This window comes from Lycorma delicatula, chromosome 3 (assembly GCF_047948215.1).
Source record: "Lycorma delicatula isolate Av1 chromosome 3, ASM4794821v1, whole genome shotgun sequence".
NCBI classification, from domain to species: domain Eukaryota; kingdom Metazoa; phylum Arthropoda; class Insecta; order Hemiptera; family Fulgoridae; genus Lycorma; species Lycorma delicatula.
The window spans coordinates 126,320,362-126,336,597 of NC_134457.1; the positions used below are offsets into that span (position 1 = coordinate 126,320,362).

At 31.6% G+C, this 16,236-nt stretch overlaps 1 protein-coding gene across 2 annotated transcripts in view; it reads left to right on the plus strand.

Moving 5' to 3' along the window:
- The window catches only part of LOC142321965 (uncharacterized), a 34,833-nt gene extending 21,562 nt beyond the window's left edge, over nt 1–13,271 (plus strand). For both annotated transcript variants that reach the window (XM_075360525.1, XM_075360526.1), the window contains exons 4-5: nt 6,412–6,704; nt 12,724–13,271. In XM_075360525.1, coding sequence (XP_075216640.1) covers nt 6,412–6,704; nt 12,724–12,886 — 456 coding nt within the window. In that variant the 3' untranslated portion in view covers nt 12,887–13,271. The remainder of the gene's footprint in view (nt 1–6,411; nt 6,705–12,723) is intronic.
- The last annotated feature ends 2,965 nt before the right edge of the window (nt 13,272–16,236 follow it).

Genomic DNA, 16,236 nt, shown 5'->3' on the forward strand with positions numbered 1-16,236 from the left:
GTATGTGGCCTATAAGTCTGTCTCTTCTTTTAACTATATTTTTCCAAATGCTTCTTTCTTCATCTATTTGCCGCAATACCTCTTCATTTGTCCACCCATCTGATTTTTAACATTCTCCTATAGCACCACATTTCAAAAGCTTCTAATCTTTTCTTCTCAGATACTCCGATTGTCCAAGTTTCACTTCCATATAAAGCGACGCTCCAAACATATACTTTCAAAAATCTTTTCCTGACATTTAAATTAATTTTTGATGTAAACAAATTATATTTCTTACTGAAGGCTCGTTTCGCTTGTGCTATTCGGCATTTTATATCGCTCCTGCTTCGTCCATCTTTAGTAATTTTACTTCACAAATAACAAAATTCTTCTACCTCCATAATCTTTTCTCCTCCTATTTTCACATTCAGTGGTCCATCTTTGTTATTTCTACTACATTTCATTACTTTTGTTTTGTTCTTGTTTATTTTCATGCGATAGTTCTTGCGTAGGACTTCATCTATGCCGTTCATTGTTTCTTCTAAATCCTTTTTACTCTCGGCTAGAATTACTATATCATCAGCAAATCGTAGCATCTTTATCTTTTCACCTTGTACTGTTACTCAGAATCTAAATTGTTCTTTAACATCATTAACTGCTAGTTCCATGTAAAGATTAAAAAGTAACGGAGATAGGGAACATCCTTGTCGGACTCCCTTTCTTATTAGGGCTTCTTTCTTATGTTCTTCAATTGTTATTGTTGCTGTTTGGTTCCTGTACATGTTAGCAATTGTTCTTCTATCTCTGTATTTGAACCCTAATTTTTTTAAAATGCTGAACACTTTATTCCAGTCTATCGAAAGCCTTTTCTAGGTCTATAAACGCCAAGTATGTTGGTTTGTTTTTCTTTAATCTTCCTTCTACTATTAATCTGAGGCCTAAAATTGCTTCCCTTGTCCCTATACTTTTCCTGAAACCAAATTGGTCTTCTCCTAACACTTCTTCCACTCTCCTCTCAATTCTTCTGTATAAAATTCTAGTTAAGATTTTTGATGCATGACTAGTTAAACTAATAGTTCTGTATTCTTCACATTTATCTGCCCCTGCTTTCTTTGGTATCATAACTATAACACTTTTTTTGAAGTCTGATGGAAACTCCCCATTTTCATAAATATTACACACCAGTTTGTATAATCTATCAATCGCTTCCTCACCTGCATTGCGCAGTAATTCTACTGGTATTCCGTCTATTCCAGGAGCCTTTCTGCCATTTAAATCTTTTAATGCTCTCTTAAATTCAGATCTCAGTATTGTTTCTCCCATTTCATCCTCCTCAACTTCCTCTTCTTCCTCTATAACACCATTTTCTAATTCATTTCCTCCGTATAACTTTTCAATATATTCCACCCATCTATCGACTTTACCTTTCGTATTATATATTGGTGTACCATCTTTGTTTAACACATTATTAGATTTTAATTTATGTACCCCAAAATTTTCCTTAACTTTCCTGTATGCTCCGTCTATTTTACCAATGTTCATTTCTCTTTCCACTTCTGAACACTTTTCTTTAATCCACTCTTCTTTCGCCAGTTTGCACTTCCTGTTTATAGCATTTCTTAATTGCCGATAGTTCCTTTTACTTTCTTCATCACTAGCATTCTTATATTTTCTACGTTCATCCATCAGCTGCAATATATCGTCTGAAACCCAAGGTTTTCTACCAGTTCTCTTTATTCCGCCTAAGTTTGCTTCTGCTGATTTAAGAATTTCCTTTTTAACATTCTCCCATTCTTCTTCTACATTTTCTACCTTATCTTTTTTACTCAGACCTCTTGCGATGTCCTCCTCAAAAATCTTCTTTACCTCCTCTTCCTCAAGCTTCTCTAAATTCCACCGATTCATCTGACACCTTTTCTTCAGGTTTTTAAACCCCAATCTACATTTCATTATCACCAAATTATGGTTGCTATCAATGTCTGCTCCAGGGTAAGTTTTGCAGTCAATGAGTTGATTTCTAAATCTTTGCTTAACCATGATATAATCTATCTGATACCTTGCAGTATCGCCTGGCTTTTTCCAAGTGTATACTCTTCTATTATGATTTTTAAATTGGGTGTTGGCAATTACTAAATTATACCTCGTGCAAAATCTATAAGTCGGTCCCCTCTTTCATTCCTTTTGCCCAGCCCGTATTCACCCACTATATTTCCTTCCTTGCCTTTTCCAATGCTTGCATTCCAATCTCCAACTATTATTAAATTTTTATCTCCTTTTACGTGTTTTAATTGCTTCATCAATCTCTTCGTATACACACTCTACCTCATCATCATCATGGGCGCTTGTAGGCATATAGACGTTAACAATCGTTGTCGGTTTAGGTTTTGATTTTATCCTTATTACAATGATTCTATCGCTATGCGTTTTGAAATACTCCACTCTCCTCCCTATCTTCTTGTTCATCACGAAACCTACTCCTGCCTGCCCATTATTTGACGCTGAGTTAATTACTCTAAAATCACCTGACCAAAAGTCGCCTTCCTCTTCTTACCGAACCTCACTAATTCCTACTATATCCACATTTGTCCTACCGATTTCCCTTTTTAAATTTTCTAGCCTACCAACCTTTTTTAAGCTTCTAACATTCCACGCTCCGACTCGTAGAATGTTATTTTTTAATTTTCTGGTGACCCCTTCCTTAGTAGTCCCCACCCGGAGATCCGAACGGGGGACTATTTTACCAAGGAAGGCGCCTCCATTATTGCTATGTGAAAATGCAGAGAGCCACATTTTCTTGGAAAAAAAAGCAGCTGTAGTTTTCCATTGCTTTCAGCTGCGCGGTACTCAGAGGACTGAGTGATGTTGATACGGCCGTTTAAGTCATTGTGACTCACGCCCCTAACAACTACTGAAAGAGCTGCTGCCCTCTTTCAGGAATCATTCCTTAGTCTGGCTCTCAAACAGATACCTCTCTGATATGGTTGCACCTTCGGTCCAGCTACTCTGTATCCCTGAGCACTCAAGCCCCCTCACCAATGGCAAGGTCTCATGATTCATAGAGGAGGGTTTCCTGTTTATAAAATTTAAAAAAAAGCAGATTTTTTATTAATTTGTGTTTGATAACAAGAGCTGAGTAGTAGTATTTTAGTTATTAAAATTTTACATTTATTTTTTAGGTTAAAGAGATTTAAGAAATGATACGATGATTTAATTAAGTTACGTTGAACTTTGGAATGAATGGAAGCATGCGGGTGGATCAGATTTATGCTTATTGTCTTATCCAAGACCCTTTGTTATGTTCATTTTCATTTTTATTTGTTGACATAATTTCAGCACTACCTTATGTATCTTCACTATAGGATGTCTAGGCTAAAGACACCCAAAAGTATGGCATACAGTTAGAAAACCAGTCATTATAATCTCTTAAATGTAGGCTCAATAGAGAGTAAATATCTCCAAGATTTTTTCTGTATATTCTCAAAATCAGTGGAATACCCATATATAGACAAACCGATTCACAATGCAATTATAATCAGTAGTAGTTAGTCGAGATGTGGATCCACATCCTCTTTGGTTAACAAAGTTTCAATCAGTTATGCATGTTCAACGGCGTATAGAAACTGAATGGAATATTGATCCTCCTACTTCCAAGTCTATTCATCAGTGGGACATGACTTTTAAGAGTGGTTTCACAAACTGAAAATCTTCCAAAAGTTTCTGTTAGTGATGAGACAGTGGATTGTGTATGCAATGCGTTCACTGCCATTCCTGGATAGTCAGTTTGGAAAGCTTGTTACGAATTACAAATTCCTCGTTAAGAACGAGAAATTGTGTACAATGCTGTACACAGCATTGTTTATAAGTGGGTCTCTTTGTGAGTGTACAAGTTACAACTCCATCACATTGAATCACATGATCGCCACCTACAATATCAGTTTGCTGCAAAGATAAAGCACCTTGTTGGAAAACAATCATAATTATCTTGATATATTGTTATTTAGTGATGAGGCAATCTTTCATACGTGTGGGAAAGTTAACTGACACAGTTGTCAAATTTGGGTACTGAAAACCCCCATACAGTAATTGAAAATGAAAGGGACACACTGAAAGTCAATATTTGGTTAGGAATGCACAAAAAATAGCATTATTGGTTCGTTTTTTCATGGAGCCCATTGTGACAGGATACACGTACCTTGATATGCTGGAGTATTTGACTGTTCCTAAGATTCCTGCAGGCTTCAGTTTCGAAACAAGATTTTGCTCCACCACACTATCGAGATTTTACCATATTGTTAAACAACACTTTCCCTGAATGTTATATTGGACAAGGAGGTTCAACTGAACAGACACCTAGATCTCCAGATATCATTCTGTTGGACGTTTTTGGTTAGGTATTTATTAAAAAGTTGTGTACAAAAATATTTTGAGATTTGGACAATTTAAAACAGAATTGTTGAAGCTGTTGGTTTAATAATGCCAGATGCTCCAAAACACATGCCAAGAGTTAAATTATCATCTAGATGTCTATCAAGCTTCAAAAATATTGAACTTAACTTGATTAACCTAAATTAAAACTTGGTGAGTTGCTATGTTTATTAAAACAAATTATTTAATTAAATTAACTGGTGTTTATAACATAAGCTGTTAACTTTTGGATACCTTTAGCCAGCCTAGACACACTGTTTAAAATTGTAACTAGCTATTTAAATCTCTTGAATCAAATGAAATACATTGGAATATAGTGGAATTTTTAAGTTAGTCTAGTCTTTACCTTGACCACCTACCTTTCTTTATTGACAGTTTTTAATGAAATTAATTATGTATTTGGAATTTCTGTTATATTGCAGTTTCCTGTAATTATTCATGTAACAACAAATTCAATAAATAAGTTATTTTTTCATCACCAATTCAATATAATGACTATATAAGGTCATTAAAATATTCCTGAAATTTGTCAATCAACCAAAGGACTTTTAAAAAAAGAATCTAATGAGAATTATGAACTATGATTGTAAGAATAAATTTGCTGATACAATTTTCTACATACTTTTATAAATAGTTCTTAAATATACTGCAATTCTTTCAAAATGTTGCGTAGGAAACCTTGTGAGAGGAAGTTAGATTAATCAGTAATATATATTTTACAAATTCTGATCACAAAGGTTATGTGCAACAACAGCATCCTGCGTACACTGGTATGCACTAGGTTATAATAGAAAGGTTGATAGTACTATTTACACATCATGACATGTTTTTGTTTCATATAAAAAAAAAGTTTATTTTATTATTAAAACAGATAATTTTGTTTTATGAATTAATGCATTTTTATGTATATGTAGATTTGTATGGTATTATTTTAATCTGGTTAATCCAAATTTTATAGTTGGCTGGTGAATATTGAATATTATTTGTATTATTATTAACAAGTGTGTTTTCATCCAACTGATGGTGTTATATTGCTTTCCTTCTGTTCCTGTCTAGTGGTTGGAGGTAGGTGTGTTGGCATTGAGCCATGGTTAGTTAGAACAAGTATGGTGATTATTAGTATATTTGTTGTCAGCGGAATGATGACTGCACTGCTGAGGGTATGGTTATCCATGCAGCTGTGAGGTATAGGGTCGTTTTGATGAGGGCAATTAATGAATGAGCAAGCATTGCTGTCGGACGGGATGGTGACTGCACTTCCAAGGGCATGGATTCCCATGCAGCCGTGAGGTGTAGAATCATCTCGACGATGGTAGTTTATGTGATAAAGTAAATGTCACGCGGGACTCTGCAATGGAGCTGAGTGAGAGTAGGAGGTCTGTCCTCTCCCTGGTAGACCAGACTGGAGTCCTTAGTTATAATCAAACTAGAGGTTTGAAACTGTAAAGTTGAGTTTACTAAGGGACCTAGGGATAAATTATGGTGTGAACATTTCTTGTGGTATGTTGTACTGAATTTGCCTCTTAATATTATGAGGCATTTACTTACAATAGCTCAATTAAATGTAGATCTAGGCGTGGGATTTATGCTTCTGCAAACTCTGTTAGCTAGTTCAGAGGGTAACAAAATAGTACAGTGAAGATGTCCAAAAGAAGCTTACAGTGAAGGCGAAGGCTGAGTCATAATTCACTGATGTAAATGTTTACCAAGGTATTTACAGGTAGCATCCCAATGATGCCTGGCTTATTTCTGTGAGATGTAAAAAATTAGAGGGTCAAAAGACAAAAGCCCATCAGAGCTAGGAAGGGTTGTATATAAGTAGCAAAAAATTTTTGTAAGCATATTTTTTTTGTATTTTTGAAGTGATTGTGTGTGTGTGTGTGTATGTGCACGCGCGCGAGCACGTGTGCTTCCCCCTCTCTCACTGTATATGTATGTGGATCACACTCTATATATATTAATTAACAAATTATGGGTAATATAATATTCCTTTTTATTGTCACACAGGTCTGTAATTGGTTTATAAATGCTAGGCGACGTATTTTACCAGAGATGATAAGGAGAGAAGGTAACGATCCCCAGCAATATACAATATCAAGGAGGAGCAGGAAGAGTTCAGATAGCATAAGGACAGGAATGAAAGGCATAGGAGATAACAGTAGTCCAGAGTATGAGAGTAGTTCATCTCCAAGTGAAGAAGAACCTCCCCAAAACAGTAATCCTGATCCTGCTCAGTCTCCTTGGCATTCTATTATTGTGTCTTCATATGATTGTACTCCTGCTACAATGACTACTACCAAGTAAGCTTAAATTGAAATATAAGTTTACTTTCTCAATATAAATTTTATGAAGTTTAACCCATGATACTTGGTCATTTTTCTTAACTGTTATGTGCTTATCATGAGTAATTGGTGACAAAATGCATGAGTTTTACTGCCCATGAGTGAGTTTATTTTGTTTTGCCTAGAATTAAAAAAAAAAATTGAAGAAATACATGTATAATTGTAACTTGTTTGCATTTCACATTTCTTTAAAAATGTTATTTGCTCAAAATGTGAATGTTAAAGCGATTAGGCTGATCTAAACTTTCATTCCAAGAGGAAATAAGTGAAATATGGTTTTTGGGCCAAGTGTAAGTGCCTAATTTACTAAGGTGATGTATTCAAAAAATAAATGGGTAATATATTGAATCACTATTTGCTAAATACAAATACCTCATTAAATTTTAAATCATTAAAAGTAGGTTTAGGAAATACATTCTTCTTTTTAGATTTCATCATAAAGAAGGATAAACATTAATTAAAAACTTGTTGTATATTGAAAACCAATATTACCAGCAGCAACAGGCAATTAATATTATGATCAGTGTACTCTTTATTACCAAAAATTAGCAGCATGTATTGTCATATTATTAACAATCAATAAACTGCATAGAATATAATTTTGGGTTAAATAAAGAATTTAATAAATTATATAGGAAACTTAAAATGGCTTTAATATAAAGGACGTTAATAAATTAACTAATGTCAATTTAAATATAAGCTTACCCTTTTGAGGGCCAAAATAATAGAATTTGATTTATGGGCTAAAAACTGTATAAATTTATAATTAAAACTCATTTAGAATAGGCATTTTTTTTAGAATGTACCTTGTATAATTTATTATGGCGTTAAATATATTGTACTGCTTTTGTTTAGCCCCTCTCAAAGACAAGAGCATAAGTAAAGGGTGGCTGTGCATTCAAAACAAATTTTGGTTGATTATATTGAGTTAAATACCACTAAGTCTCTATGAACTTATCTTGATAAAAATGCTGAAAGCATCATACTGCATATAAGGGTTTGAAAATGTATGAGGAAATTAAAAATTTCCATTAAAAATATCACAATAATTACCTTTAAGAGGATTTGAATAGCAGAGTCTCACTTATCTGACATAAATAGGCCGGCAAAACATCAGATAAGTGAAGATGTTGGATAACAGTAAGGTGTTATGAAAAAGTGTATTAAACATCAGATTGTGTTATAATGTTACACATTACAACATAATAATCATGTTTTACAACAAAACAGGAAAAGTTAACTGAAAAAATGAAATTACAGTAACAGAATTGTCTTGAGTTTAATACAGAATGTACAGTACTTCAAAAGTTCAGTCCTGTGTTGATAGAAAGAAAGTTTAACTGCAGTTTGCTTTCCTGATGAATGCTGTTTCTTCGCTGCCAAGTTTTCCTATATTTGCAGTATCACCATGGTTCCTATAGGCAGGAAAGTCAGAAAATATAAACCTAGGGATTTTTAGTCAGCAAAAAATTTCAGAGAATTCCATTCCTGATAGTAAATTAAGTTTAATAATGTTAATTGTTAGTAAAGTACTTTCAAGTATTGCCAAAATATATTTGATATATTTTCCTGGCATCGGAAAGTGAGGCAACCCTATCACCCAGCACATTGCAACTGTGTGCATTAAACAGCCATTATCATGTCCTGTTCTTACTTAACATTCCCTAATTATTTTTTTTATATTAAAGGAGGAATATTCCAAATTGCCATTAATCTTATCACTGGTGAAATTTTAACAAAAAGTTACCATTGAGAAATTTAAAAGTTAATTGTTTTCTTGAAATTTCTCTCAAACCACCATGATGCAAAATGACACACAATTATTTATTTTTGTTATAAAGAAGATGTTTCTAAGGTGGAGATTTATGTGGGTTCTCAATGTTGTAAAAAAATAAGTTGTATCAGTTAATAAGTTCGCCAGGTACTAAAGACTATGACAGTAAAGAATTGAAAGGTGAGATGAAGTTAGATCAAGCTTTCCATCTATTTTAGCAAAAAATCCAAAATATGTGGATCTCTGGGAAATAATAAAACCATGCCTGATTTTTTCACATGGAAACGCAACAGTCAAAGCTGAATTTTCCATTGAGATCTCTTGTGGAGAATTTGGACGAAGACAGTAGTTTGTTAACAAAAAGTCTTTATAGAATTGTAGATGTTGGGGGCAAGAAGAATCTTTTCATAACAAAAAAAAATTGCTCACTGCAGTGAGAAGCTGTAGAAGATGTTGTGAAGAATGATGTTATGAAATTTTGTAGAAAAAAAAAACTTTTTTCATTAAGAACAGAGTAGAGCCCTGAAAAGGAAAATGCAAGCAGAAGTGAAAAAAAACTGGAGGAAGATAGGAGAAAGTTGAGAGCTACAATCGTAGCAGAACAGATAGCCGCCAAAATTAAATATTTAGAAAAGGACAAACCATTGGCAACCTAAAGATATTGAAGAAAAGTTGCCCCATGTTTTATATGTACATAATACGTGTGTAATGAGATCTCATTTTATTTTATTTTTTTGTGTACATTAGAATAGTAATGATAAAATATTTTTCAAATGTTAATAATGTTTGTTTTCTGTATAGAATAAGGTGTTCTGTTCTAATTTTCTTATCTGTATTACTTTTAGTCACACTGCATTTAGTTTTCCTTTAAATTGTGATTTATATTGTTTGTTAAATTGAAATCTGTGTTTCTTACCATTTTTATACAAAAAAAATTATTAAATATTGTTTTTTGTTTACTTTGGAAAACAATGTAGGCTAGTTTTTTAAAAATATTTTAAACAATCTTAGGTGAGAGCCAGTTATTTTTAAAAATGCTTTAGGTAATTTTTATTTGTTTCTATTTCTTATCTGTGTTACTTTTAGTTACCATTATGTTCATTTTTATACAAAAGACATTAATTTTGTTTCTTTTGTACCTTCTTATATAATTTACTGAAACAATTTATCAGAAAAAATAGCCCAATTTTAAATGTATAATGATAAAACAAAACATTAAAAAATAAACTTTTTAAAAATGAATGTAACAGTAAAAATAATAAAAAAATTCCTTTCAGGATGCTGAAAGGCGGAGGTAAAATTCTGGTGCTAAGTAGGGGATAAAAAAGATACCTTAAAGTTAAGAAAACTTCAAATTTACTCAATATGACAATGGTTGCATGTGAAAAAAGTTTCATATGTTTAGCATACAACAAACTCCATCTTCTTACAATTCCAGCAACATTTTGATCATCCCTTGCCTTGAGGATTGGTCATATCAAAAATTGTTTCAGACAAAAGTTTTAGGTAATGTTAATGAGGACACTTTAAATCGATTCCATGTTGTGCCTATTAAGGGAGGTAAGATTTTTGTCTTTGAAACCCCATTTTTTCCACCCTGTAGGCCAATGGTTGATGATATCAAAAAACTGTACTTAATAAGTTTTAGGCCCTTATCCAAAGAATAGTAGGAACTTTAAATGAATTTGATATTTTACTTAATCAGAAAGTTTTTTGAAAAAGCCCTCCCATTTCCATTCCCATGGTTCAATTTTGCCCATTAACAAATTCTACCGAGATTTTGGGTTGTTAAATTTTATGTATCAATTTGAAAGTGATTGGCAGAAAATTACAGCAGTTATCGTGTCCACAAGAAAGTAAAATATATATATATAACATTTTGAACTGATGGTTGTTTTGGGATCTGGGGAATGTGAAATGCGAAGATATGGTGAAATTCTCTGGAAGTCAAATCAGGGTACCCATTAATAGGTTGTGTTCTTATGTAATCTACCTAAAAGGCACGAGTTGGGCAGCTATGGGGTTGGTGGAGGCTGCAAAAAAATAAAGTAAGTATATATTTTGCAAAGTAAACAGCAGTAGCATAACATTACGAGAGTATGGGAATTTTTACTAAATTGTTCAGGAAAAGTCAGTTAAAACAAATTTTAAAATTCAGTGAAAACCTTGATTATGTCAAATCCTGTACCTTCATGTTGCTCCAAGTATTTACAAGGAATGGTCAGAAAGTAAGTTACATCCCCTTTATGAAACAAACACATATTCATAAGACAATTTTTTTTTTATTGAACAAAACACTACACATTTTTATCTACTTTTTCGACATAATCACAAAGTTTTTCTGAACATTTTTCATACCTTATGACAAGTTTCTGAAATCCACCTTCATAAAAATTTTGTCTGAAATTTCCTTCAACCATTTAAGGACCGCTTCCTTCAGTTCATCATCAGTAGTGAAACGCTCCCCTCCCAGGTCTCGCTTGAGAGGACCAAACAGATGGTAGTCGCAGGGTACTTGATCAGGGCAGTAAGACAGATGAGACCACACTTCCCACTTAAATTTTTGCAGTAACTCCTTTGTCACATGAGCTGAATGAGAAGTAGCATTGTCGTGAAGAAAAACTACCCCATCTCTCAATCTTCCGGGTCTTTGATCTTTACTGGCTTAATGCAATTTTTTTAAAAGTCTCAGTAAGATTCGGCATTGATTGTTGTACCTTGGAGCATAAATTCACTGTAAATAACTCCCTCAGAATCAAAAAAGACAGCATAAACTTTTGAACATGTTTGGGATGTTTTCACTTTTTTTGGCTGCAGCCAGTTTTTGTCTCCATTCATATGATGCTTGTTTAGGCTCAGGAGACTAATGAAGGGTAACATTTTGTAATTAAAGCTTGACTAATTACAGTTAAATATCTGATCACCTGTTAGGCTTTCAGATTTGCTTAATTTCTGAAATTTATTCCTGAATGCTTCCATTTCTTCAAAATTTGATGATCATTTTTCACCAAAAACACATAAACAGATGGATATGGCAGTGTTTCTTCCATCGGTCTAGTCAACCGATACATGCTTTGAAATTTGGGTCTCCTTCATTATATTCATTATGAAAATGCAAAGCCTTCTGTTGTAAAATAGGTTCTGAAACAGGCACACCTTTGTCCCTGAACTGTGTAAATGAAGCATTCAAAGCTTCTCTCCCGTTTTCATAGTCGCATTTTTTCATCGTTTTTCTTTCTTTTAATGCATCCTTTGTGACTCTTGATGCGCATCATTTTTCTGTTTCTATTTGTTTCCTTTTCTAGTCACCTACTGTTAGCCATCTAACGCCAAAGTTGTCAGCATCTACCTTTTGCATTGTCTCTCCCACGTCCAGTCTCTTGATTGCCTCAAGTTTTTGATCCATTGATGTAATAGCTTTCTAACTTTTTGTCGCCATTCTTTCTGTGCTTGTGTAAATTTCAACTTTTAAACACTACAACAATATTTGTCAAATTAGAAACACCACACACAGACATGTATGCATGAATAGTAACAGACTATAAACTGATTCGCATATAATGATAAAATGCACTGTACTGATTGACAGACACATGAGTGATAGTATAGCCAGGTGCGCCACATGCTAGAGTCAAGAGCAACAAAAAGTAGACTACACTCACAGCTTGCAGTTCTTATTGCCAATTGATGCTTCTTTTTTTCTATGGTATATCAGATAATATGGAATGTCAGAAAAGCAAGACTATAAAAAGCATATTACAGTTTATTGTATATTTAGTGGGTAAAATACTTGTACTTGGTTGAATTTAATTTGACATTCCAATGAAGAAAACTCTGTATGTTGAGCTAATATAATGATTGATGTAACAAAACTACAAGCATTAAACTTACACATTGAGATATTTGACAATTTTTCTGAAGGAAATAATGTCTCATCTAGGACCATATGACTTCTCTAACCTGCAAGGTGTAAATCATTGAGCTAATAAAAAATGTGTATTTGTTTTAATATAAGAAGCTTATATATGCTATATTAATGTTAATTTTAATAAGTTGTTTCTGTTTTGAAGTTTTCTTTTAATGGCGTTAACTACTGCAATCATTAGTTTATATGATAAACCTCACGGTGCAGAGGATTTTCTGCTTTTTAATTGTGTGAAGTTGATGTTAACTTTTATAATATTAAAAAATTTCTTTTTACAGGAATCCAGAAGAATTCTGGAGTGCCCATATAGGTAGTGAAGTGGCAGTACGTAGTCAAGAAAGCCCTGAAGAAGATGATGATGATCAGTTCAAGTGCCTTCGTCTGCTTGTTGAAGCAGCAGTAGCAGTACGTCAACAGGAACATGAGGCATTACAGGTATAGCCTGTACCTTTGGGTATTGGTTACTCCTGATTGATGCCTTTTTGTTTTGGCAACTCGTAGTACAACGCTGAGGTTGTGCAAACACCCTGGCAACTTAAAACTCTCAACTGCCATCAGTTTTTATTTGACAATAATCAAAGTGCTGTTGTTTTTTTTTTTTTATTACAAGTACAAGTATAGTAGTAAGAGTTGAAAATTGGTTTTTCCGATTTGAATTAATTTCATTTTTTTGTCATCATTTATTTAATGTTGATTATGTTTAATGGTTGTTTGTAAGTAATTGCCTAGTATTTTAGTTATGAATGATAATCATTGCTGCATTCATTTTAGTATACTTTTAATGTTATTAAATGAGTCATTACAATTTTGTTTGTTCACCTCTGTTTTTTTTGTGTTTTTTATCAATTCCAGTTTTTCTGTTGCATTATCTATTTCTAAGTACACTATGAACCATTTTATGTGTGTAGTTAGTGATGGGATTTAATGTAATTGTTAAAAAAAATTCAATCTATTTGAGATCATCCTTCCATTATTAAATAGAATTCTTTTTCAATATTTGCTGTACAATAATTTTTAAATTTTTGTAAGAAAAGATTTTATTTTATTTTTTAAAGGCAAGTTTTTTATTGATAAATAAAATTACCAAATAAAAGTAATGTGTGATATTAGTATTCCAACACTACCTCTCAATTTGTTATTCTTGCACAATAATTTTATGATACTTTTATTAGTTATTTTGAAATATCTACAGACCCTTAATAAAATATATTTTGTATTAATTATATATTTGTCAATTTTTTTATTGAGATGTTCCAATAGTGCCTTTTTTCTTAAAAATCTATTAGAACATATTCATACAAAATTTGTTGCAACAATGTAAATTTGTGTTGTTAGTGAATGGGTGCTCTTTTTAATCAAAGTAATCAAAAACCACATATAAAAGAGAAAAGTCTAATCTTCAGTGAAATGTACTTAGTTAATACAGCCTAAGCTTTATAAAATGTGATTTAGAAACATGACAGTGCTGTTTTCTTAATAATTAAGAAAACAGCACTGTCAGGTTTTGACTAAAGTAAATGTGTATTTTATCCATAAATATTACAGTTTATTAAATTACTGCTTGGACCAGGAAATATTCAGATTGTTTTTCCTTAAATATTATTGGATTAGCTGAAATAATTTTACAGTTTTGTTTACTCTTTTAATTTTACATTTTATATTGTCCCAGCAGGTGTTAAGATTGATTATAGTTCTTTCCCAACATCAGACTAACTTCAGACGTAGTCCTAATAATTTGAATCCAGAAATCAATAACATTGGTTATATGGGCACTGAAATCAGTTAATAAATGTAAAAAATAGTTGTATATATTACAATGTACTTGATATAATATATATATATTGTTTTTTTATAATCAAAAACTAACTTGAACAATCAAAGTATAGAATTACAAAGTAAATGAAGTGACACACTTTTCTTTTCTTTTTTTTTCTCCCAAAAGCACTCTTACAGGATCTCATATCAGTTATATATAAGATATATTTATATAAAATTACATATCAAATGTAATTTGTTTTTCTAAATTAAAATGAAAAGATTAAAATTACAATCTTATATACAACATATAAAGTAAATAAAATAAAATAACTACATTTATACAAATATGTCATAATTAAAAATCAAATTTAAAAAGAAAATAAATAGAAAATTTTTACTATGTAACCTGTCCAGCCTGTGTTACATTACTGAGTGGATTTGAATTAAATTATTTATATACATTATGATTATATCTATTTTCATTTCATTTACTTTGCAATTCTGTACTTGGGTTCAAGTTGGTTTTTGATTATAAAAACACAAAATATTGGTACAAAGGAATATGGATCTTGATATAAGTATTAACTTTAGAAAAAAAAAAAATATATATATATATATATATATATATATTAATTTAGTAAAATCATTTCTTCCTTTAATGTTGTCCATATCTTCCTCTGTGCTAATTATATTAAAGACTAAGAGTAAAACTCAGCAATCCACCACAATACAGAATCTAATATTTCTTACCTTATTATTACTTCATTTGTACATCAAAAGCACTTTTGAGGATTTTCCCTTATTGTCAGTTGATAAAAAATTAAAATCTTTAAAATTACACATTAAAAAATTATACATTAAGTTAAAATTATCGCATATATAGTGTAACATATGGAGTCAAAAACTAAAATTAAATATTAAACATTCATAATACAAATTTTTTAACATTTCCTGTACATGCATGTGGCCAGCCATTACATATAGTACTGTACTAATATTTTATGAATTTTACTTAATATTTACAAAAGTGCTGCTATCTATAGCAGCTTTGATGTAAAATAGCAGCTTTGAAATCATTATCATACTGTCAGCAGATTAATCAAGCTGAATTTTTGTCTATATTTGCATATATAATATTTTTCTGAAATGTCCAATTTTTTTTATTATTATCATTTTCTTTTGTAATTTCAATTATTTTTAAATTTGTTTCCAAATCGTTAGTGGAACGTTTGCTAACTATTAAATGGTCTTCAACATTAGAAAATCCTAACTTATTGTTTTTTAATGTCTAAAATGTTCTGCAAACTTTGCCCTAAACGATCTATTAGTTTTCCCAATATAAAGTTTATTACAATCATTACATGTTTTTTATGATACCACATAAATTATTAGAATCATAATCATCATTATGGAATTTAAATGTCTGTAGTTGTTCGGCTATATTGGACGAATATTGGCCTTTATATTTTTCATCACTATACACATTAATCAAACTTTCAATAACACTATTAGTATGAGTATTTTATATAGATATTCTCCCTGCCATGTTTATTATTTAGAGGTTTCTGTGTTGTTGTATTACTAGACTTTAACCTTTGCTTTTTATAAATATTATCAATTAATGAGGTGCTATATCCATTTGTTACTGCAGTAACATTTTTGAATAGGATAATAAATAAATGTTCATTAATTAATACTTAAAACATGCACTGAAACTGAACCTAAAATTGTTTATTTTAATAATTTAACATATCTAGTTTAATAGAATTAACTACTGCAGCTAGAATATTAAACCTGACTGTCAGGTTGTTGGGTTTTACCTTAATTTACAACACTTTTGAGACTGTGTATACAGAACCATCAGTAGCAAGGGGAAAACGTATCTTTACACTTAGCACAGTTTTCCTTTGTTTATAAATTGAAGATAGAAAAGGCTTCTACTGCTCTAGTAGGTGAACTTTTCTGAAGATGTCAGTTCCTTTATAACCATCTGAACAATGTATTTAATGATGTCTTCTTATTTCCTTTACTAC